Source organism: Eptesicus fuscus, chromosome 13 (genome assembly GCF_027574615.1).
Source record: "Eptesicus fuscus isolate TK198812 chromosome 13, DD_ASM_mEF_20220401, whole genome shotgun sequence".
Classification (NCBI taxonomy): domain Eukaryota; kingdom Metazoa; phylum Chordata; class Mammalia; order Chiroptera; family Vespertilionidae; genus Eptesicus; species Eptesicus fuscus.
Window position 1 is genome coordinate 44541748 of NC_072485.1, and position 24700 is coordinate 44566447.

The window sequence follows — 24700 nt, forward strand, 5'->3', positions numbered from 1 at the left end:
AAGAATCATTAGTCTGTTCCATTTCCAAGCCTCTGGTTCTATTTTATTCATCAGTTTATTCTGTTCATTAAATTTCTTATTGGTTTGATTTTCAGTTTCAATTGTTGATAGGTATGTATTTGTTGCCATCTTGTTCATATTTTTTAATCTTTTTCTTTTTCTTATTCCTCTTCTTAAAGAATACCCTTCAATATTTCATATAATACTGGTTTGGTGGTGATGAACTCCTTTAGCTTTTTCTTACCTGTGAAGCTCTTTATCTGACCTTCAATTCGAAGTGATAGCTTTGCTGGGTAGAGTAATCTTTGTTGTAGGTCCTTGTTATTCATCACTTTGAATATTTCTTGCAATTCCCTTCTAGCCTGCATAGTTTCTGTTGAGAAATCAGTTGACAGTTGTATGGGCACTCCCTTGTAAGTAACTAACTGCTTTTCTCTTGATGCTTTTAAGATTCTCTCTTTGAAATCTTTAGCCCTTGGCATTTTAATTATGATGTGTCTTGGTGTGGTCCTCTTTGGGCTCCTCTTGTTTGGGACTCTTTGTGCTTCCTGGACTTGTAAGTCTATTTCCGTCTGTTAGAAATAAGGTGAGCCCCCCAAGTCAGGGGTTCTGGTAGAATACAAAACACTCGGGAACCAGGCAGCAAGGCAAACATATTTACTTCTACGTAGAAGGGTGATCACACATGGTCTGGAAGTACATGCACACCACTATAAGGGTTTATAATTCCTTACACATGTGAACTGTCCTTTGCTCTTGATTGGCGCTCAGGAGCACAGTCTTTTGCTATTGGCTAATTCAAAGGGAGGGGTTGACCTTTGCTGTTTCAAGATGGCAACCCCCAGGAGAGCTGCAAGCCATGCGGCCAACATGGTGGCTGCCAAGTCACACAGTCCAAAATGGCGGCTATCTAAACTGTTCTTTGACAGAAAAGATGACTTGTTTATTCTCACAATTCACCAGGTAAGGGTTTTCTGTCATTATTTCTTCAAATGGGTTTTCAATATCTTGCTCTCTCTCTTCTTCTGACACCTCCATAATTCAGATGTTGGTATGCTTGAAGTTATACCAGAGGCTCCTTACACTATCTTCAGATTTTTGGAATTTTTTCTTTTTGCTCTTCTAGTTGGGTATTTTTTGCTTCCTCATATTACAAATAGTTGATTTGATTCTCTTGATCCTCTAGTATACTGTTGAATCCCTCTATATTGTTGTTTATTTCAGTCAGTATATGCTTAATTTCTGACTGGTCATTTTCCTTCCTGACTGGTTCTTTTCCTTTTTCTTTTCCCTTTTTTTTTTTTTTTTTTTTTTTTTTTTTTTGTCATTCTCACTAAGATCCTTGAAAGTCTCACTAAGTCCCTTGGAGGTTTCTAGAAGATTCTTGAGTAACCTTATAACTATGGTTTTGAACTCTATATCTAGTAGCTTGCTTTCTTCCATTTCTTTCATTTGTTACATGATTCTTTGTCTCTGCATTTTAGCTGCTTCCCTGTGTTTGTTTCTATGTATTGGGTAGAGCTTCTATGTCTCCTTGAGTGGCCTTGTGTAGTAGGTGTCCTATAGGGGCCAGTGGCTCAGCCTTCCCAATCACATGAGGTAGATACTCTAGATGCACCCCTTTGTGGGCTGTGTGCACAGTCTTGTTGTAGTTGAAACTTGATTGCTATTGGTGTCATTGGGAGGAACTGACCTACAGGCTAATTGGCTGTGGAGACCAGCTGTGACTACAGTGGGAGAGCTGCTGTGCAGGAGACACCCTTATGGAGCAGGACTTGCTTCAGTGGGGCTTTAGTGCTCACTGAGTCTGCCCCTTGAGTGTGTCACTATGGATGTATAGAGTTGTAATCTGGTATGGTCTGACACTTACCAGTGGGTACACTGGCTCTTGGGTCTCCAGGGAGGTATTAAGTCAGCCACTGCCTGGGGTCACCCAGCAGGAGCTACAGAGAGATCTATAGATTCCTCCTCTTTGTATTGGGTTTGGAAGTGCCCAGATGAAGCCCAGCTTTTAAGTAAGGCAGGCTGGGACTGGTGCCAGGTCATGGGCCTTCTATTAATATGTTTGGGGCTCCCTAACCCAGCTGCAGCTTGTTTGACAGATTTTAGCCTGAGCAAGAACAGGCCATTCATATGCAAAATCTGCTACACACAGGTTGGGTAGGGTTGTAATTTGGATGAGGCAAGGTCTCAGGGACTCACCAGGGTGGAGCAAACAGAAATGGTTGCCAGTCAACCCTGCAACCAGGAAGGTCCCAGCACGGGAACAATGACCACTGCTAGCACCTCTGTCTGGGAGAAAGCCGCCCCCAAGTTCCTGCCCCGATTCCAGACTCCAGTTCCTCCTCATATGTGTCTGGGTTCCCCAGAGCCTCACTCAGCACTGGAGCTTAGAGAAGGAGGGACCTTGTAAGTTCATTTTGTATGCCAGCCTTTTAAGAGGAGCAGCGGGGTCTCCAGCAGCCTCTGTGTCACTGAGTCCCAATCCACATGGGTTTTTACAACTTCTTTTCCCAGCTCTAGGACCCTGGGCTAGGTGTCTGGTGTGGGACTGGGACCCTTTACTCCTGTGAGCGGCCTCCACAGAGACTATCTCCCTCCCAATTAAAAAAGTGGCACACGTGGGTGCCAGACCAGCCCATTCTATGCCTCTGCACCTCCTACCAGTCTGTGTGCTTTCTTCTTTACTTCTCTAGTTGTAGGACTTCCATTCATCCAGCTTTCCAGTGGATCTGGATGATAGTTGTTCTGTATTTTAGTTGTAATTTTGATGTGGTTGTGGAAGGCGGTGAGTACAGGTGTTTGCCTATGCTGCCATCTTGGGTCTCTCAAAATGGAAACCTTTAATTCAGTTTTCATATTTGCACAAAATTACACAGAAAGGAATAGAAACAATAGATCAACTAGAAATAAAATTGATATAATAAACATTCACTGTGCCATAAGGGGAGTATAATAATTACTTGGTGGGAGATTTAGAAGCCATTGTTTAGTTATTTGATATAAAATTTATTTTGTAGGTATACAATGTAATGATTTAATATATGTATACTAGAGGCCCGGTGCACGAAATTCGTGCATGGGGTGGGGGTGGGGGTAGAGGGTTCCTCAACCCAGCCTGCACTCTCTCGCAATCCAGGACCCCTCAGGGGATGTCTGACTGCGGTTTAGGCCTGATCCTAAGCCAGCAGTCAGACATCTCTCTCGCAATCCAGGACTTCTGGCTTCTAACTGCTGGCCTGCTTGCCTGCCTGATCACCCCTAACCACTCTGCCTGCCTGCCTGATTGCCCCTAACCCTCACCTGCCTGCCTGATCACCCCTAACCGCCTCTGCCTCAGCATCCGCCACTGCGGCTTTGTCCAGAAGGACGTCTGGAATGACGTCCAGAAGGTAGTTCAGATGTCTGGTCTAATTAGCATATTACACTTTTATTTTTATAGATTTTGCAAGATGACTACCACAATAAGTTCAGTTAATATTTATCACCACACATAATCACAATTTGTTTCTTCTTTTTTAACCTTTTGCACTCAGATGTCAAGTGTGACTCGACACGGTTAGCATTGGTAGCAGCTTGAGAAAAAAGCAAGCGAGTGCAAAGGGTTAATATTTTAATTTATCTTTATTGTTGAAAATATTATAGATGTTCCTCTTTTTTCCCCATTGATCCCCGCCACCTCTCAGGTCTTCACCACACTGTTGTGTGTGTCCATGGGGCAATGTATATATACATATATATTCTTTGTACAGTAGGTCCTTGGGATACATCAGAGATCCATTCCTATGGCGTGACGTAACGTGATTTTCGCCTTAAGTCAGAACCCACCTACATAAGCACCTACATCACTCTCATGGAGCACATACACAGCAGTAATGAAGTGAAACAGTGTAAAAAAAAATTTAAAGAAAAATAACAATTCCTGACCTTTACTTATGGTAAGTAAATAATAAAAAACATAAAGCACATATGTACATATGTTGAAATGACAGAACTTTTTTTTTATATACACAAATGGGAGATGGCGATGTAACCACGAAATGACGTATGTCGAGTCCGATGTAACCTGAGGACTGTCTGTATATACAGCTCCCATTTCTTCATCACCTACAATTCCAACCCCTGCCTTCCCTCTGAGGAAAGCAAACTACTGGATATAGAGTTCAAAACCACAGTTATAAGGTTACTCAAGAATCTTCTAGAAACTTCCAAGAAACTTAGTGAGACCTCCGAGGAACTTAGTGAGATCTTCAAGGATCTTAATGAGAATGCCAAAAAAAATGAAAAAGGACCAGTCAGAAATTAAGCATACACTGTCTGAAATAAAGAATAATATACAGAAATTCAACAGTAGACTAGAGGACACCAAGAATCAAACCAAAGATTTGAAATACAAAGAAGCAAAAAACACCCAACCAGAAAAACAAAAAGAAAAAAGAATCCAAAAATATGAAGATAGTGTAAGGAGCTTCTGGGACAACTTCAAGCATACCAACATCAGAATTACGGGGGTGCCAGAAGAAGAGAGAGAGCAAAATATTGAAAGCCTATTAGAAGAAATAATGACAGAAAACTTTCCCTACCTGGACAAGGAAATAGACGTACAAGTCCAGGAAGCACAGAGAACCCCAAACAAGAGGAATCCAAAGAGGACCACACCAAGACACATCATAATTAAAATGCCAAGGGCAAAAGACAAAGAGAGAATCTTAAAATCAGCAAGAGAAAAACAGTTAGTTACCAACAAGGGAGTACCCATAGGACTGTCAGCTGATTTCTCAAAAGAAACTAAGCAGGCCAGAAGGGAGTGGCAAGAAATATTCAAAGTGATGAAGAGCAAGAACCTACAATCAAGATTACTCTACCCATCAAAGCTATCATTTAAAATTAAAGGTCAGATAAAGAGCTTCACAGACAAGAAAAAGCTAAAGGAGTTCATCACTGCCAAACCCGTATTTTATGAAATGCTGAAGGGTATTCTTTAAGAAGAGGAAGAAGAAGAAAAAGGTAAAGATAAAAATTATGAACAACAAAGTGACAACAAATACATATCTATCAACAAGTGAATCTAAAAATCAAGTGAATAAAAAATCTGATGAACAGAATAAACTGGTGAATATAATAGAATCAGGGGCATAGAAAGGGAGTGGACTGACAATTCTCAGGGGGAATGGAGTGTGAGGGGTGCAGGAAGAGATTGGTCAAAAATATTACACCTATGGATGAGGACAGTGGCAGAGGGTAAGGGATGGGGTGGGGGGAATCGGGTGGAGGGGAGCTATGGGGGGAGGAGGAACATCTGTAATAATCTGAACAATAAAGATTTATTTAAAAAATAAAAAATTAAAAAATAAATGTATCACAGCTTTTTTATCCACTCATCCACTGATCCCCTCATCTACATGCCTCTCCTTAACAGCAAAAGTAATTCCATGTAAGTAAATTGTGTAACAAAACCCAAGACAACCATTGAAAATTTAAAGTCATATAGAAGTGAATATTGATCAAAATTTTGAGTAAAAATGAATTTCGTTATCATCTCTTGTTTGGATAATGAAAAGTTTTTGAGAACTTGATGATGGCTAAACAGATCCTCTCCCCCAAAATAATGCAAATATAGACAACATTTGTCCATATCAATTGTACAGACTCCCACAGAAACCATCTATAAATTCTTGGTTAGAGTTCAATTTAAGCTTATAAGACACAGAAATCACATAAAAGGAAAATAATATAATTTTTAAATGTAAAACATACATATATCCAAAATTATATACAAGCAGCATCTAAAACCATTCAAAAATATGGGGGAATGTTATAAAACTACATGGTAACATATACTGGCCATGGAAAATAAAGGTTATAAAACAAAATGTTTATGAAAGAGTTTCCCAATGAATTGCACTATGTTAGAAAAAGCAGAAGATGCCCTAGCCTGCAGACTGAAGAGTCCCACGTTCAATTCCGGTCAAGGGCACATGTCCGGGTTGCAGGCTCAATCCCCATGCAAGAGGCAGCTGATCAATGATTCTCTCTCATCATTGATGTTTCTATCTCTCTCTCCCTCTCCCTTCCTCTATGAAATCAATAATTTTTTTTAAAAAAAGCACAAGATGAAACATTCTACTGATTCCTAAATATTTGACAGAGTAAGGTATTATGCACAATTACAGGTAACCAAAAAATTATCAGACATTGTTGGATTCCTAAAGTACAATGCCCATATACACTTTTTGATAAATATACCTGAAAATGTTCTACAATATTCAAGAATGAACAAAATCAGGAAAGTAAGAATGAGAATAACCAAGTATTAAAGAGCTAAGAATAAGCCATGAAATGTAAAGTTTTATAAAGTAGCTGGTGAGGGAAATTTTTTATTTACTAAGAGAATATGAGTATCGTATAGGTTTAGAAGAGGTAAAGAAATGGGAGCTGTATATACACAGAAATGGTTCAGGAAGTTTGTAAAAGAATGGAAAGAGAAGGAGCAGATTTAGGAGTAGGGTCCAGAGAGAAGGACAGTCGAGATGAGGAGGCATCTTGGTCAAAGTCCCACAGGAAATAGATGGCACATGCAAAAGGGGACATAGAAGAGGGAATGATGAAGAGAATTTTCCAAAGATATGGGAAGAGTTTAATAGAAATAAAAACAAGGAAGGTGAAATACACATGGGCTGGCAACCTCAAAAACTATTGCCATCCCACAAATCTGAGGAGCAATGGGGAAGAAATAGCTACCAGTATTGACCAGTAATGACCAGAGCCATGGGGAAACCACCTGATGGAGACAGGAGCCCTTCAGGAGGGAAGCACAGACACTGCTCAATACTGGGACTGAGAGGGAAAGATTCAGAGAAATAAATATTTCAACTTGTCTTTCTTGCTGCCCTTTGAAGTCCCACCAGCTTACTCCCGTTACCCAAATCCAACCATAAACCAGAGGCCATAGACTTTAACCTCTAAGGGTACAGAGCAGGGTGCAAAGTTGATCTAAAGCAACAAATAGGTTTGCAGCAAAAGAGGCATCTGCCTTTTATGTTTGTATATGAGAGATATAACTCATGAACAAGAAAGTGGTAAAAGATACAGCCCAGAGGACACACCTATGGAAAATGGTCCCTGAAGAGGCTAAAGGAAGATATATGTATTGGGGGGAGGGGCAGGAGTTCAGGGATTCACACAAGAGAAGGGACACCTCTTCCTAAACCTTCATTAAGACAGAGATGACAACCTAATAGTGGTTCTCATGGGACTGGGTTCTGAGTACTTCTGTCCCCTGAGCTGAGCTGGATACACCTCTGAGATCACTGGTGGCCTTTTAGGGCCGCAATGAGAAAACACCGGACCTTGGTGCACATGGGAAAAAAAATTAGAGGGAGCCTCCTGGAGGTCCTGGAAAGTGGCAGAGAAGACCTAGGGCAACTCTGGGCTCCAAACTGTGTAACAGCCCAGACCCCAGTGGAGAGAAGATACACTCTCAGAAGCAATGGTATAAAAGAGAGGTGCAGCCAAGGGAGTAGTCGCAGCTGCAGAGGCAGATCCATTCACAGAAGATTCTCCCAGACCTCCTAGCAGGGAGTCACCAGGTGCCAGGTGAGTGGAGGGGGCAGTTTCCTTGCTTGTGTTCCTGGCTCTTGGTTCTGGTTCTCTCCTCTAGCCTGGGCTTTCTCAGTTCACTTCCTTAGTTTAATCCTTTCAACACTGGCTCTCATTTCCCTCAAGATCTTCACCTGTATGGAGATTAAGGCCTGAGGTCTGGAGAACAAGTAGAAAAATGTTAAGAAGCTCTCCTCTGATCATGTTAGAAAGAATTAGAAAACTCTACCAGAGAAAAAAAGCAGGATAACCTCCCATTTGAATTACAGATCCAAGACCCTAGGAGACAGCAATTAAAGTTACCATTTCTAATTCAAAAATAAAATCAAGAACTAAAACTAGACATCAAATCACCAAAATTAATACAGACTATTTATCTGAAAACCTTTATCCAGTACCCAACTGGAGACAGCTCAAGAGACATTCTACTTAAAGTCTAGACCAGACAAGGATGTTGACAATCAGTGCTTCTTTTTTTTAATTTTTTAACATTTTAAATTACCATATACATTCAATATAATTTTATATTAGTTTCATGTGTACAGCATAGTGGTTATACAATCATATATTTTACAAAGTGTTCCCCCTGATATTTCCAATATCAAACTGGTACCATACATAGGTATTACAATATCATTAACTATACTAGTGGCCTGGTGCATGAAATTTGTGCACATTAAAAGGGAATTAATTAGAAGAAATATTTTAATATTGTTATTTGCCCTTTCTCTACAATAGAAGTGTCAGAGATGAAAGAAAATTAGTAAAATGTATATGAAAATCTCCCTCCTGTCAGAGTCTGGGGTGCTCCGTAGGACCCAGAGTCAAGTCCCTGCCCACCCGCAAGTGCCTCAAAATTGCACGAGACCCAGACCCGACTGACCCTACTCCTGTCAAGCCCCACCAGGCGGGGGGCACAACCTCAAGTCCTCCGACACAGCTGCAGCTCCCCCAACCTGGTGCCGGGGCAGGGGGTGCGGCCTCAGGTCCCCAGGCCCCAGCCTCAGGCCCCGGCCACAGTGCGAGAGTGTGATGACCATTTACATATTAGCTCTTTATTATATAGGATTTCCTGTGCTATCTATTACAACATCATGACTATTTTATAATTGTCAATCTGTGGTTCTCAATTCCTTCACATTTTTCACTCATCCCCCAAAACTCTGTCCACTCTGGCAAACATCATTCTGTTTTCTTTATCTATGAGTCTATCTGTGTATACTTCCTTATGTTGTTTAGAAAATTATAAACACTTCAATAAGATGAAAATAAAAATCAGAGTTTAATTTTAAAAGTGCACTTGTTTGCATATTCATAGATAGCGAGCACACAAACAGCTCTGATAAGTGGAGGATGGTGGAGTGGAAGAATTGTGCACAAAAAACAAAGAAACAGGAAACTCATGGACATGAACAACAATGAGGTGATTGTGAGGGTGAAGGGGGGTGAGTGGTGGTTGAGGAGGGCATGGAGGGCTTAAATGGTGATAAAAAATAAATTACATTTTAAAATAACAAAAATCAGAGCATACACTACTTAAAGTTCTAAAAATATATAACATATTCTTCTAACAAAAATATTCTGAAAATTTACTAAAAAGCTATTCGCTATTTGTTTTGGGACATGGTACTGTAAAATAGCTATATTTTGTGAAATGTTTTTAAAAACAGTAATCATCAGAAGGTTTTTTTAAGTAGTAATATCCAATTAGGAAATATAATAAGACAAAAAAGTACTAGTAATGGGAAAATTCCCAAAATATCTATGACAGAAAGGCAAAACAAATTTATAAATAGAAAGATTCAGTAGAATAAAAATGAGTTCTTCCAAAATTAATTTGTTTTACTTTTATACTAAAAAATATGACAACCAATCTTTTTTTATTTTAAAAATTATTTGAAATGATTAGTAAGACTCTTTCCTACCATTGGTAAATATAATAATTCAATTGCTTCTGGAAATAAAAACAGACTAGACTGTCCTTTCTGACAATAATACTTAAATATGTGTTTGGATTGAATATTTGACAAAAAGGGCACATTGTAAATTAATGCGGAGGGAAGGCTTCTTAACTAAATAGTGCTGGGACAATGGTTTAGCTTTTATGGGTGAAATTAATTTTGGGACTTTCTCACTCCATGTCAAATCTCAAATTGGTTACAAAATTAATTTTAAAATAAATGTTTGTAAAGAAAATGCATGAAAACACTTATTTAAGTGCCAAGATTTACATTATTTAAAGCTTAAATATCATGAAAGAATTAATTTTAAAAGTGAACTTTTTATGAATACATAAAAGTTTGTGTATGCACATGTGATTTTTTGAAAGGATAGATTTGTAATGAAAATGAATAGGAGAAACTATTTACAGAAAACTCAACAGTTAAAGGCAATATTTTTAAGGTATAATGAATCCCATAGAAATTAATAATATGTGCTGCCAGACTCCATGATAAGCCCTTGAAAATCAAAGCGCGCCCCCCGCCCCCCATACTTATATGTACGTAGTCAATCTTCACTTTTTGCTTTATGTTCAACTCATCATGTAGGATCAAATGAAATAATGTTTTGACTACGTACATATAAGTATGGGGGGCGGGGGCCGCGCTTTGAAAATGTCAAAGTTTACTAAATAATAAAGGGAAAGGTGAACCAAATCTGAAATTTCAACTTTTACTTATTCTATTAACAAAATTTTTTAATTAGATTTTTCAATCATTGCATGACTGTGATAAAATAGGTCATGAACACATTCTGGGTGTATAAAGTACTATAATGTACCTATGAAGCAACGTTTCAGTGTATGTTAAGAGCATTAAAAATGCCCTACTATCATACAGGACCAGAAAAAAACTCTTGAAAAGACAATTTGGCAATATCAATCAAAATCATTTATTCCATTTCACTCAGTAATTCACTTCTTGGCAATTATCCTGCAGATAAACTTACACATATGCTTAAAAATATGTGACCAAGTACGTTTTTGAATGATTTTTACAGCATAAAATTACTGGAAATACCAATGTTCATCAAAAGTTCTCAAAAATATATCGGACATCCACGTGGGAGAAAATCATGCAACTTAATAACAATGAGGTATATCTATATGGCAATATGGAACAGTCTCCAAGTGAACTAAGCTAAAAAAGAACAGTCAAGGAAGCAAAAGATAAAAAAGGTATGATTGGTATACTAACATTTGTTTTTGTCTTTTATGGGGAAATAGTATATATATTGTTGTCCATGCAAAAACTATCTCTGGAAAGATTCCCAAGAAATTATTACTGGTTGCATTTGGTGAAAAAAAAGGAATTTGGGAATCCAAATCATGGGTTTATATTTTAATTATGTTTTATTTTCTCACATGTACATGTGTGACATTAAAATAATACCAAAATACTGCTAAAAATAAATACTGCTAAAAATAAAATTTTAAGATCGCTATGACTTTTGTATGTATCATTTTTGTATAATTTTTGATATTCCACACAGAAAGGTAAAATATTGGTTATTAATTTAAGAACAGTCAAATATAGGAATAGAAAGCAGTCATTAAAATTAGGACTCCACATTGCTTTTAGTGATACTGGAAAGTCATGGTTCATTTTATTATTCATGCAGTAATTTTTTACTGACCACCTATTTTATGTCTTAGAACACATTGCTTAAAGACAGAGGACACATATAATAGTATCTCCATATTATAGATGTACACAGCTTAAACATAAAACAGAAAAATGGGAGTAAACCAAATATTAGTATTTGCTATCAGTTGGAGATATTATTGTTGATGTATTTGGACATGCTTATTAGGCATACAAGTGATGATGACAAATAGCTATTCCAACCTTTCTGTTTAGAACAAATTTTGGCCTTCTTTATTGTCCTCTGTGAAATGCTACCCAGAGCAAAAATAAATATATAAAAACTTGAAGCTCACTCATGGTTAAAGAACCTGAGTCCTTGGTGGGAGTCTCTTAGTAATTAAGACCTTCATCTGAATTTTCAAATGTAGCCTCCTTCCTAATTAGGTTTTATGGACAGACACTGAGAACAGGGCACCTGTGCCATGGACACCTCCACCAGTGTTACCAACAGTTCCAGCCTCCACATCTCCCAGTTCATCTTGATGGGGCTCCCAGGCATTCACGAGTGGCAGCACTGGCTCTCCCTGCCCCTGGCTCTGCTCTACCTATTAGCTCTTGCTGCCAATCTCCTCATCTTCATCACCATCCAACATGAGCCCACGCTCCATGAGCCCATGTACCATTTCCTGGGCATATTGGCACTCGTCGACATTGGCTTGGCCACCACCATTATGCCCAAGATTATGGCTATCTTCTGGTTTGATGCCAAGGCCATCAGCCTCCCTGAATGTTTTGCTCAGATGTATGTCATCCACTGCTTCTTTTGTATGGAGTCCGGTATCTTCCTCTGCATGGCAGTGGACAGATACATAGCCATCTGTCACCCTCTTCGATACCCCTCCATAGTCACTGACGCTTTTATGGTCAAGGTCACAGGATTCATGGTGCTCAGGAATGGCCTGTTGACCATCCCAGTGCCTGTCCTGGCGGCCCAAAGACTCTACTGCTCCAAGAATGAAATTGACCACTGCCTGTGCTCTAACTTGGGGGTTATCAGTCTAGCTTGTGATGACATCACTGTGAACAAATTTTACCAACTGTTCTTAGCATGGATCATAGTTGGGAGCGATATGGCTCTGGTTTTTTCTTCCTATGCTCTAATCCTTCGCACTGTGCTGAGACTAAACTCAGCAGAAGCAATGTCCAAGGCTCTGAGCACCTGCAGCTCCCACTTCATCCTCATCCTCTTCTTCTACTCAGGTATCATAGTGGTGTCTGTCACACACCTTGTAGGAGAAAAGATTCCCCTTATCCCTGTACTCCTTAATGTGCTGCACAATATCATCCCTCCTGCTCTCAACCCCATGGTCTATGCTCTCAGGATGCATGAGCTCAGACTGGGTTTCCCGAAGCTGCTTGGGTCGGTGAAGAATTGTCCATTCATTTCAGAAGTAAACTTAGCTTTATAAGTCACTATAGGTGCTGGGAAGAAAACAGGTTATAGACCTGGATTGTAAAAAATGGGGGGAAATGGCCTATAGCATCACTAAAATGTAGCCTTACTCATCAAAATAGGCATATGAAAATTATAATGAAATTTCCTATAACTAGAAATAAGTGAGAATACAATATAATTATCTGTGACCATTGTTGCAGCTCGGAGACAGACACACTTTTACACAGCTCTGATGCCTTTAGATATGATATACACATGGAAAAATTCATCTAATTGGTGGTAAAGTTTTCTTCCTAGGAAAAGAAGAAAATAGTCCTAGAAAAGGCCCTAAAAAGTACTTCCAAATAACCAATTAATTAAATATAAATTAATTTTTACCATTTTCACAACTACCAAAAATGCACACTTTTGAGTACAAGGACCCTCAACCATGTTCATGTTGTACCTTCTCTGAACCTAGTACACAACTCTGTGCATAGTAGATGTCTAATAAATACTTCATTCATGATACAGTGAGTCAGGAGGCATAGGTCAGCTGAATCCTATATAGCACAGAAAATGTCCTGGACCATGGTCTGAAGAATGACCTCAGGAGGTTTGTATATGATTTCACCTTGGAGAACAACCTCTTGGAATCACTTCCAGGGCTGAAGCAACAATAGATGGCAGGAATGTCAACTGGGGCAGCTCTTTTAGAAAAGAGCCTGGCAGCTTCTCCAATGACTGAACAGAGTTTCCATGGAACCCAGCTATTCCATGCTGAGGTGCATACCCAAAGGAATTGAAAACATGTCCTCACAAAACTTTTCTCCCAAAATAAGAAGCCACATCATAATACCAAGAAATGAAAAGGACCCAAATGTGCATTCCCTAATGAATGGATAAACAAAATGAGATATATCCATACAATGGCATAACAGTATCCAGTCAGAAAAAAGTAAAGAAGTACTGACACATGCTCCAACATGGATGAACCTTGAAGATATCATGCTAACTGAGAGAAGCCAAACAGAAAAGGACACATTTATATGAAATGTCCAAAATAGGCAAATTCATAAGGACAGAAAGAAGATAAGTGACTGCTAGGGTGAAGGAAAAATGGGGAACAACTGTTTAATGGGTACAGGCTTCCATTTGAGGGTGTTGAAAATTTCTGTAATTAGAAGTGAGAGCTGCACAACATTGTGAATGTACTGGAAGCCACTTTAAAATGGTTACAATGCTGAATGTTATGTTATGTGAATTTCACCTCAATTTAAAAAATAACAGATAACTTTCTTCTTGCAATGTCTCTCCATTCTTTTCAGCCAACAAAGTTGAGGATTAGACCAACTGACACAGGTATGTAAAGGTTCCAGGTTCACTCTCACAGAGCAAAAAGCATGAGTTGGTAACTGAGTCACAATAAATTAATTACCAGCAAGGTTCACACCTTTGACTACTCAACTTCCATATACACCCTTTTATGTACATTTGAATTCTCATACAACAGTAAAATAACTCTGCTCTTCTATTTTAAAAGATGCAGCTATTCTTAATACCAAGGAAGTAATTCTCACCTTTTTCCCAAAGTAACAAGATGCACATTTCAACAGTCATTGTATGAGTCACTGTATGCATTGTGGATATATTACCTATTCCTCAAATCCAGTTACAGTTCCACAGAACAATATTTTGTCACCTAAAGACTAAATTGTAAAAAAAAAAACTAAAGTTAATTTCTAATAACTTGTATATAAAATAAACATGATGATTTGCCTTATCTTTAGCTTCAATGGTTGGCTTTCTTTGTTGACCTTTAGTGCTTCCCTTCTCTAGAGCTCTTCACTTTTTTAGAGACTCAATCTGTGATCAGGAAACAGAAATGATGAGGCTAAGTTCTAAGATTGTGAGTGAATAAATAATAAGCCAAGGGATCGAGAGTTATAAATTCTATCTCCAAGAGTCCCAGAACAAAAAGCAACTACAAACAAAAGACTGCTTTGTTACATCTGGTACAAAAAAAAAAATAGACAAAACAAAAAGAGACATTTTATTTCATATAAATTGTAGCTGAAGTCCCACTAAATTCAACCCCAAAAATTGAAATGTTTGCCTTCATAATTATTTTACATTTGCCATGAATTTCTATGCATTTTCATTGAGATGAAACAAAAACTAAGATATATTAATTATTTTAAAGAGAAGAAATATGTATGCAAGCAACAACTTTTGGGTATACTTAGAAAATCAAAATAAAAGTGCTGATCAAAAAATATTAAGAATTGACAATAGATTAGCAAAACAAATAATACATAAAACAAAATAACAAACACAATTGCATATATAAAGTAAATACAAAATATTTATTGGGTTGGTTTGATAAAGAAAAAACTCCCAAAACATTTAAAAGTGGCACAAGTTAAGCAAAGTGGATAAATGGACAAGGAAATAAAACCAACATAATAACACTGAGAAAGGGAATATCAATGGATTTCCATGTCATAAGTACACATTGAAGTACATAGTGCAAAAAAATTATATGCACTTAAAACATCCCAAAATATTAGCAATTATAATCAGAACAGAGCAAAGGTAACATTTTTTTTAATCCTCACCAAAGGAATGAAAACATTTTTTTCTCCATTGATTATTAGAAATAGTGAAAGAGAGAGAAGAAAGACATCAATGTGAGAGACACATAGATTGGTTGCCTCCTGTATGCACCCCGGCTAGGGGCGAGGATTGAATCTATAACCCAGGTACAGGCCCTTGATCTGGAATCAAACCCAAGACCCTCCAGTGTGCAGGCCAATGCTCTAACCACTGACCTAACTCCGCCAGGGCGGTACCAAATTTTAATGAAAGTTCATTGAAACACAGGAATAGAAGATTCACATTTATGAAAGAGGAGATTTAATATTATAAAGATGTCAATAATTTTTCAAAATTAATTCACAAGTTTAACACAATCCCAATCAAAATGTTATTTTAAAACTCAACATAGAAATTCTAAGGTTCATCTATAAAATAAACACATAAAAGGGGCTTTAAAATTCAAGAGAATAAGTACTAAGAGGAATATAGTCATGTTATGTATTAAATTTCTTATAAAACTAGAACTTTTAATTCAGCTTTATATTGGCACAAAATTAATCAGAAGAAAATAGAAATAGTAGATTGCCTAGAAATAGAATATACATATATATTAGAGGCCCAGTGCATGAAATTCGTGCATGGGGGGGGGTCCCCTCTGCCCAGCCTGCACTCTCTCCAATCCGGGACCACTCAGGGGATGTCCAACTGCCAGTTTACGCCCAATCCTCTTCCAATCCAGGACTGCTGGCTCCTAACTGCTCACCTGCCTGCCTGCCTGATCAACCCTAACTGTCCCCCTGCCAGCATGATCACCCCTAACCCCCTGTGCCTGCTGGCCTGATTGCCCCTAACTGCCCCCCCTCTGCTGGCCTGGTCACCCCTCACTGCCTCCCCCCCCCATACTGGCCTGGTTGCCCCCAAATGCCCCCCTCTGCCGGCCTGGTCGCCCCATGCAGCCTGCTATTCAGTCATTTGGTCATCCCTCACTAACCCCCGTGATGACCTGGTCGCCCCACAAGCCTGCTGTTCAGTCATTTGGTTGTCCCTCACTAACCCCCCTGTCAACCTGGTTGCCCCACACAGCCTGCTGTTCAGTCGTTACTATGAGGGCACCCTGACCAAATTGCATATTACCCTTTTATTAGTATAGATATACATTTAATGTGCCGTAAGGGTGGCATAATAATCAATTAGTGACAGATATAGAAACCACTGTTTAGTTACTTAAAATATTTTTCAGGCATACAACATAATGATTTAATATATGTATATATGGCAAGATGACTACCGCCATAAATTCAGTTAATATTTATCACCACACAGTCATAATTTTTTTTCTTTTTTTAAATTTTTTGAATGTATCTTTATTGTTGAAAGTAATACAGATGTCCTCTTTTTTCATTCGCCATTGATCCCCTCCATGCTGCCTCACAACCCTCAGGCATTCACCACACTATTAATATTGTCTGAGTCCATGGGTTATGCATATATGCATATAAATTCTTTGGTTATTCTCAGGTGCCCAACCCACAACTTCCCTCTTAGATTGTCAGTCTGTTCCATGCTTCTATATCTCTGGATCTATTTTGTTCAGCAGTTATTTTGTTCATTGGATTCCACATATGAGTGAAATTATGTGATACTTGTCTTTCCTTGAGTGGCTTATTTCACTTAACATAATACTCTCCAGTACCCTCCTTACTGTCTCAAAGGTAAGAGATTCTTCTTTTTCACCGCTGCATAGTATTCCATGGTGTAAATGTACCACAGCTTTTTTATCCACTCATCTACTGATCCCCTCGTCTCCATACTTCTCCTTAACAGGAAAAGCAATTCCATGTAAATAAATTGTGTGACAAAACCAAAGACAGCCATTGAAAATTCTAAGTCACACAGAAGTGAATTTTGATCAAAATTTTGAGTAAGGAATGAGTTTCAGTTATCATCTCTTGTTTGGATAATGAAATGTTTTTGAGAATTTGATGGTAGCTAAACAGATTCTCTCCCCAAAATAATGCAAATATAGATAATATGTTTCCATATCAATTTAAAAAGCTTACAGACTCCCACAGACACCATCTTGGAAAATTCTTTGTTATGATAGTGGCAGAAATAGAATGTTGGGGAACCAGCTAGAATTGTAAGAAATATGTGTCATGCTCTGTTAACTGTGATTGTTTTGTTCTGATTAAAGAAGGCACATTCTAATCTGGCTGACAGCTGCACTGGAACTTTGTTGCAGAAACCAGAATTACTAGCCTTTTGAGGACCCCAGGCCTTGCATATCACTAAGCCCTTTGACTATCCCAGCTCTTTTGAATATCTGTAAATGGCCCATTATACATACCCTTTGGTTACTTCCCCATGTGACCTTTGTCCTACCCTATATAAGCAGTTGGTAGAACTAATTTTTGTGGATGACCTGCTGCTCTCCCACACAGCCAGCAGTATTGGAATAAACTCTCATATATGATTCAACCCTGTTTTTTAATTGGCTCAAGTAGTGACGAGCAACACAGACCCATTGAATGCCCGGTTACACTTAGAGTTCAATTTAAGCTTATAAGACACAGAAATCACATAAAAGGAAAATAATATAAGTATGATTTTTAAAGCAAAACATACATATATCCAAAATTATATACATGCAGCAACTAAAACCATTCAAAAATAGGGGGGAATGTTATAAAACCGTATGATAACATTTAGTGGCCATGGAAAAGAAAGTGTATAAAACTTAAAATGTTTATAAAAGAGTTTCCCAATGAATTGCACTATGTTAGAAAAAGCACAAGATGAAACATTCTACTGATTCCTAAATATATGACAGAGTAAGGTATGATTCACAAAAATAGGTAACCAAAATATTCTCAGATATTGAAAATTCCAAAACTAAAATGCCCAAATATACTTTGGGATACAAATACCTGAAAATGTTCTACAACATTCAAGAGAGAACAAAATCAAGCAAGTAAGAATGAAAAGAACTAAGTATTAAAGGACCAAGAATAAGACTGAATTACTTAAATGTAAACTTTAAGAAAGCAGTAGGTGGGGGAACATTTTGATTTAGTAAGAGAATATGAGTCTCAAATACATTTATAAAAGGTAAAGAATGGGGAGCTGTATATATATAAAAAAAAAATGTTTCAGGAATTTGTCAAAGAATGGAAAGAGAAGGAGCAGATTCAGGAGGAGGGTCCAGAGAGAGAGAGAGTTGAAATAAGGAGGCAGCTCTGTCAAAGTCCCAAGGGAAACAGATGGCACATGCTAAAGGGGACAAAGGGCAGGGTATAATAAAGTCAAATTCCAAAGATATGGGAAGAGTTTAATAGTAATAAAAACAGGAAAGGTGAAATACACATGAGCTGGCAACCTCAAAAGCCATTGCCATCCCACAGATCTGAGGAGCAATGGGGAAGAAACAGCTACCAGTATTGACCAGTGCTAACCACAGCAAGGGGGGAACCACCTGATGGAGACAGGAGGCCTTCAGGAGGGAAACACAGACACTGCCCAACACTGGGACTGAGAGAAAAAGATTCAAAAAAATAAATATCTCAACTTGTCTTTCTTGCTGCCCTCTGAACTCCCACCAGCTTACTCCCAGTAGCCAAATCTAACCATAATCCAGAGGCCATAGATTTTAACCTCTATGGGTACTGAGCAGGGTGCAAACTTGATCTGAAGCAACAAATAGGAGGTTTCCAACAGAAGAGGCATCTACATTTTTATGTTTATACTAGTGGCCCCATGCACAAAACTTGTGCAAGAGTAGACCTTCACAGCCATGACTGCCTGGATCCCTCCCTCACAGAGCAGAGGCTGCCTAGATCCATGGGCTGCAGCCCCGGCTTTGTCCCAGAAGGACATCTGGTCTAATTAGCATATTATGCTTTTATTATTATAGACTAGAGGCCCGGTGCATGAAATTTGTGCAATGTGGGGGTGGGGGTGGGGGTGTTCCTTGGCTCAGCCTGCACTGTCTCCAATCTGGAACCCCTCGGGGGATGTCCAGCTGCTGGTTTAGGCTTGATCTCATGCCTAACTGCTTCCCTCCGGCCCACTCGCCCCCAACTACCCTCCCCTGCAGGCCTGGTCCCCCCAACTGCCCTTCCCTGACAGCCCAGTAGCCCCCAACTTCTCTCCCCTACAGGCCTGGTCGCCCCTAACTGCCCTCCCCTGCAAGCCCAGTCAATTTGCATATTACCTCTTTATCATATAGGACTAGGGGCTCAGTGCACAAAATTTGTGCACTGGGGAGGGGTCCCTCAGCCAAGCCTGCCCCCTCTTACATACTGGGAGCCCTCAGGGGATGTCCTATGGATGGCTTAAGCCCGCTCTCCATTGGGGGCGGACCTAAGCCTCAGTCTGGCCTCCCTTTGCTTGAGGCAACCAGGCTGATCAGGGGAAGGTGCCAGCCCCATCACCCCACTGCTGCAGCCACTGCCAGTCACCACAGCCGCCAAGGTATTTTCATCAACACGGACTCCACTCCCTTCACCATGAAAAAATGACAACTTTCTTTAAGCATTTTCAAGATGTGTCTTTCATAGGATATGACATTTCTTTCTTTTTCTTTTTATTCTCACCTAAGGATATGTTTCCATTGATATTTTCCCTTTCCCTCCCATCCCAAGCTCAGCCCCTTCCGAAGCCAAAAGCCTCCACCCCAGGTTTAGGCTTGGGAAGGGTTCCCCCCCACCTCCAATCGCACATTCGGCCCCTTCCCCCCAGCACCTCTGATCATAGGCTTGGCCCCTTCTCAAGCCTAAAGCCTCCACCCCAGGCTTTAGGCTTGGGAAGGGGTTCCACCCCCCGGCACCTCTGATCATAGGCTTGGCCCCTTCCTAAGCCTAAAGCCTCCGTCCCAGGCTTTAGGCTTGGGAAGGAGTTCCCCACCAGCACCTCTGATCGCAGGCTCGGCCCCTTCCCAAGCCTAAAGCCTCCACCCCAGGCTTGGGAAAGGGTTCCCCCCCAGCACTTCCCCAAGCCTAAAGCCTCCACCCCAGGATTTAGGCTTGGGAAGGGGTTTCCCCTGGCACCTCTGATCGTAGGCTTGGCCCCTTCCCACGCCTAAAGCCTAAAGCACCAGGCCGAAGCAACCCCCAGCTCCCTGCGATTGATTGCAGGGGGCCTGGTGCCAGAGTGGACCCCAGCTCCCTGCGATCCATCGAAGGGGGTCCACTCAGGGTGCCTATGTATGCAAATTAACTGCCATCTTGGTTGGGTTAATTTGCATATGCACCCTGATTGGCTGGTGAGCATGGCTTGGGCTTAGCGAAGGTGCGGTCGATTTGCATATTACTCTTTTATTAGGTAGGATAAGGGAGAGATAAGTCCTGAATAAGAAAGTGGGTAAAGATACAGCAGAGAACACACTTGATGGAAAATGGTCCCTGAAGAGGCTAAAGAAAGGTGCATGTGTTGGGGGAGGGGAGGAGTTCAGGGATTCACACAAGAGGAGGGACACCTCTTCTTAAACCTTGTCTCATAGAACTAGGGGCTGAGTACTTCTGTCCCCTGAGCTGAGCTGGATGCAGCTCTGAGATCACTGGGGGCTTTTGAAGCTGTGATGAAAAAACACCAAGCCATGATGCACCTGGGAAAAAGGATTAGAGAGAGCCTCCTGGAGGTCCTGGAGAGTGGCAGGGAAGACCCAGGGCAACTCAGGGCTTCAAACTGTGCAAGAGCCCAGGCCCCAGGGGACAGGAGAAGATGTACTGTCAGCAGCAATGGTATAAAAGAGAGGTGCAGCCAAGGGAGTAGTCGCAGCTGCAGAGGCAGATCCATTCGCAGAAGATTCTCCCAGACCTCCTAGCAGGGAGTCACCAGGTGTCAGGTGAGTGGAGGGGGCAGTTTCCTTGCTCTGTGTTCCTGGCTCTCGGTTCTGGTTCTCTCCTCTAGCCTGGGCTTTCTCAGTTCACTTCCTTAGTTTAATCCTTTCAACACTGGCTCTCATTTCCCTCAAGATCTTCACCTGTATGGAGACTAAAGCCTGAGGTCTGGAGAACAAGCAGAAAAATGAGACAGCTCTCTGGCCATGTTAGGTGGAGGTGGGTAAAGCTGGGGCAAATGGGGACATCTGTAATAATGTCAGCAATAAAAATAAAGTTAAATAAAAAGGAATACAAAGTTATACCAGAGAAAAAAGCAACCATCATAGAGCCTGAGGCAGGGGAGGCACATTGGCTGACAAAATGATAGAAGCATATAGCCTTCCATTCAAATTATTGATCCAAGACCCTGAGAAGAGATAGTGATTGAAGTCACTCATTTCTGATTCAAAAATAAAATCAGAACTTTTCTTATTAAAAAACTATTTTTAATGTTGACATTATTGCAGGATCCCCCTTCCTCCACTCTTTTTCCACCTTCAGCACCCTCCCCGCCACCCCCTTCCTCACCTTTATCAAATAATTGTCCGTGTCCAGGGGTATGTACATATGTTCTTTAGCTATTTTCTTCACTGTCATTATCCAGTCACTAAAACTAGATATCAAATCACCAAAACAAATAAAGACCACTTATCCAAAAAACTTATACAGCACCCCAATGGAGACAGATCCAGAGGCATTCTACCCAAAGTCTGGCAAGGATATTGACAGTGCTGCTTCTTTTTAAAGATAATTTTAACATTTTCAATTACAGTTTACACTCAATATTGTTTTCTATTTGTTTCAAGTGTACACTACAGTGGTTAGACAATCATATACTTTACAAAGTGTTCCCCTGATATTTTCAGTACCCAAATGGTACCATACATAGTTATTATAATATTATTGACTCTATTACCTAGGCTGTACTTTTTATCCCCATGACTATTTTGTAAATATGTACCGATATGTACTTCTCCATACTTTCATATCCCCTCTGGCAAATGTCAGGTCCAGCCTGACGATTGAACCGGGCTGAGGTAGGGAGGTGGGAATTGAGAAATAAAAAGAATAAGAGAAATAAAAGCAAGAGAAACAACCACGGGGTCAGGAGGTCCAGAACTCTCGAGAAGCTCTGGCAACTTTTATTAGTAATACAGTGCTTTTTATACATAAGACACTAAGCAGGGAATCACTCACAAGGAAAACATTCTTTGTTTCTCTAAAATCACTACTGGAGGGATAAGTTGAAGGACAGGTCTCTTCTTACAATAAATCTCACTAGTTGGATACATATTTCTTGGTAAGCCATGAAAGTGGCTCTTATCCTACTGATAGCAGTCATATAAACAAACCCTGGGAAAGCTCTGTAGGCAGGGGCTGCTCTCGTTATACTGATTAGTTGCCATCCAAACAGGCCTGGGAAATCTGTGCGGGTAGGGTGCCAGCCTTGCTAGCCCCTACAGGTGCAAGGACCGTGTCAGCTTACAGCCCGCTCCCCACAGGCAAACATCAGTCTGTTCTGTGTTTCAAAACCACATTGCCCCCAGCTGGTGTGGCTTAGTGGCTGAGCGATGACCCATACACAAGAAGGTCGCCAATTCGATTCCTGGTCAAGGCACATGCCTGAGTTGCAGGCTGGATCCCCAGGAGGGGGCACACAGGAGGCAGGTGATCTATAATGGTTCTCTCTTGTCCATGTTGCTATTTCTCTCTCCCTCTCCCTTTCTCTCAAAAGAATCAATAAAAAGTTTTTTTTAAAAATCCCCTCTGGCATAGTTCTCTATATCTATATATCTATGCTTCTTTATGTTGCTTAGAAAATTATAAACATTTGAATAACTTGAGAAATAAAAATCAAAGTTTATACCACTGATGTTCTCTTAATAATAGGTAATACAATTTTCTACAAAAAATAAATTTTTTTCAGAGAATTTACCAAAAAGCAATTTGGTTTGGGAGGCAGTAGTGTCAAATAGCTATATTTTTTGGAATATTTTCAAAAAATAATAATCATCAGAAGGTTTTTTAAAATAATAATACCCAACTAGGAAATATAATGAGACCAAAAAACGAATAAAAATGGAAACAATTACCAAAAAAAAGTATGACAGAAAGGCAACACAGATTTTTAATGGAAAGATACAATGGGATAAAAATGAGCTTTTCTAAAATTAATTTATGTTTAACAAAATGTATACTCAAAAATATCATAACCAGTCTTTTTTTATTTAAAAAATTATTTGCAGTCATTAGTAAGGCTATTCCCTACCATCAATACACTCATCCAATTGGTACTAAAACAGAAAACAGAGAAGACTGTCTAGTCTGGCAATACTCCTTTATATGTGTTTGGATTGAATTTTTGACAATAAAGCACATTGTAACTTAATGCAAGGAGAAGGCTTCTTTACTAAATGCTACTGGAACAATAGTTTAGCCATTTGTGGGAGAAATTGATTTAGGGACTTTCTCTCTCCATGTCAAGTCTCAAACTGGTTATAAAATTAATTTTTTTTAAATGTTTGTAAAGAAAATGCAAGTAAATACTAAAATGCTGCATTTTACATTATTTAAAACTTAAAAACAATAAATCATTAATTCTAGAAATACACTTGTTATGAATATATAAAGTTTTAGTGTATGCACAAGTGTAACTTTTTTTAAAGGATAGATTTTAAGGGAAAATGAATAGGAGGAAATACTTCCAGGAAATGGAGGTAATAATTTCAAGATATAATGAAACTCTTACAAATTAATAGCATATGCTGCCAGATTCCATGTTAATCCCTTGAAGAACATTATTTCATTATTTCATTAATACTACAAGATGAGGTGAACATAAAGCAAAAATAGAAGATTGACTAAGTATAAAAATGGGGGGAAAAAACTTTGAAAATGTCAAAGTTCACTAAATAAAGCAGGGAAAGGTGAATCAAAATTGAAATTACAATCTTTATTCATTCTATTAATAAAGGTTTTTAAATTAAAGTTCTCAATTGTGGTGTGGATGTGATGAAATAGACACATCATGAACAAATTCTGGGTGTGTAAAATACTACGATGAATCTATGAAGTGTGTATCAAGAGCATTAAAAATGCCCTACTGTCATAAAGGACCAGAAAAACCTCTTGGAAAGATTATCTGGCAATATCAATCAAAATCTTTTTTTCCATTTTGCCCAGTAATTCACTTCTTGGCAATTTCCTATAGATAAACTTTCACATATGCTTAAAGATATGTGAACAAATACCTTTTTGAATCATTTTTTACAGTGGAAAATACTGGAAATACCATGTTCATCCAAAGTCCTCATAAAAATACCAGACATCCATGTGGTAGAAAATCATGCAACTTAACAACAAGGAGGTATATCTATATGGCAATATGGAACAGCCTCTAAGATAACTATGCTAAAAAAGGAAAGTCAAGAAAACAAAGTATGAGACCGGTATGGTTGGTATGCTAACATTTGTTTTTGTCTCTTATGGGAAAATATATTCATATCTATACAAATACTATCTCTGGGCGGATTCCCAAGAAATAATTACTGGTTGCCTTTGGTGAAAAGAAAGGAACTTGGGGATCCAAAGCATGGGTGTTT

At 39.3% G+C, this 24700-nt stretch overlaps 1 protein-coding gene across 1 annotated transcript; it reads left to right on the forward strand.

The window, feature by feature from the left end:
• The first annotated feature begins 11668 nt into the window (after window positions 1-11668).
• LOC103302830 (olfactory receptor 56B4-like) lies at window positions 11669-12655 on the forward strand. The gene has a single exon (XM_008159887.3). It carries the CDS (start codon window positions 11669-11671, stop codon window positions 12653-12655), a length of 987 nt encoding a protein of 328 aa, XP_008158109.2.
• Window positions 12656-24700: the final 12045 nt, after the last annotated feature.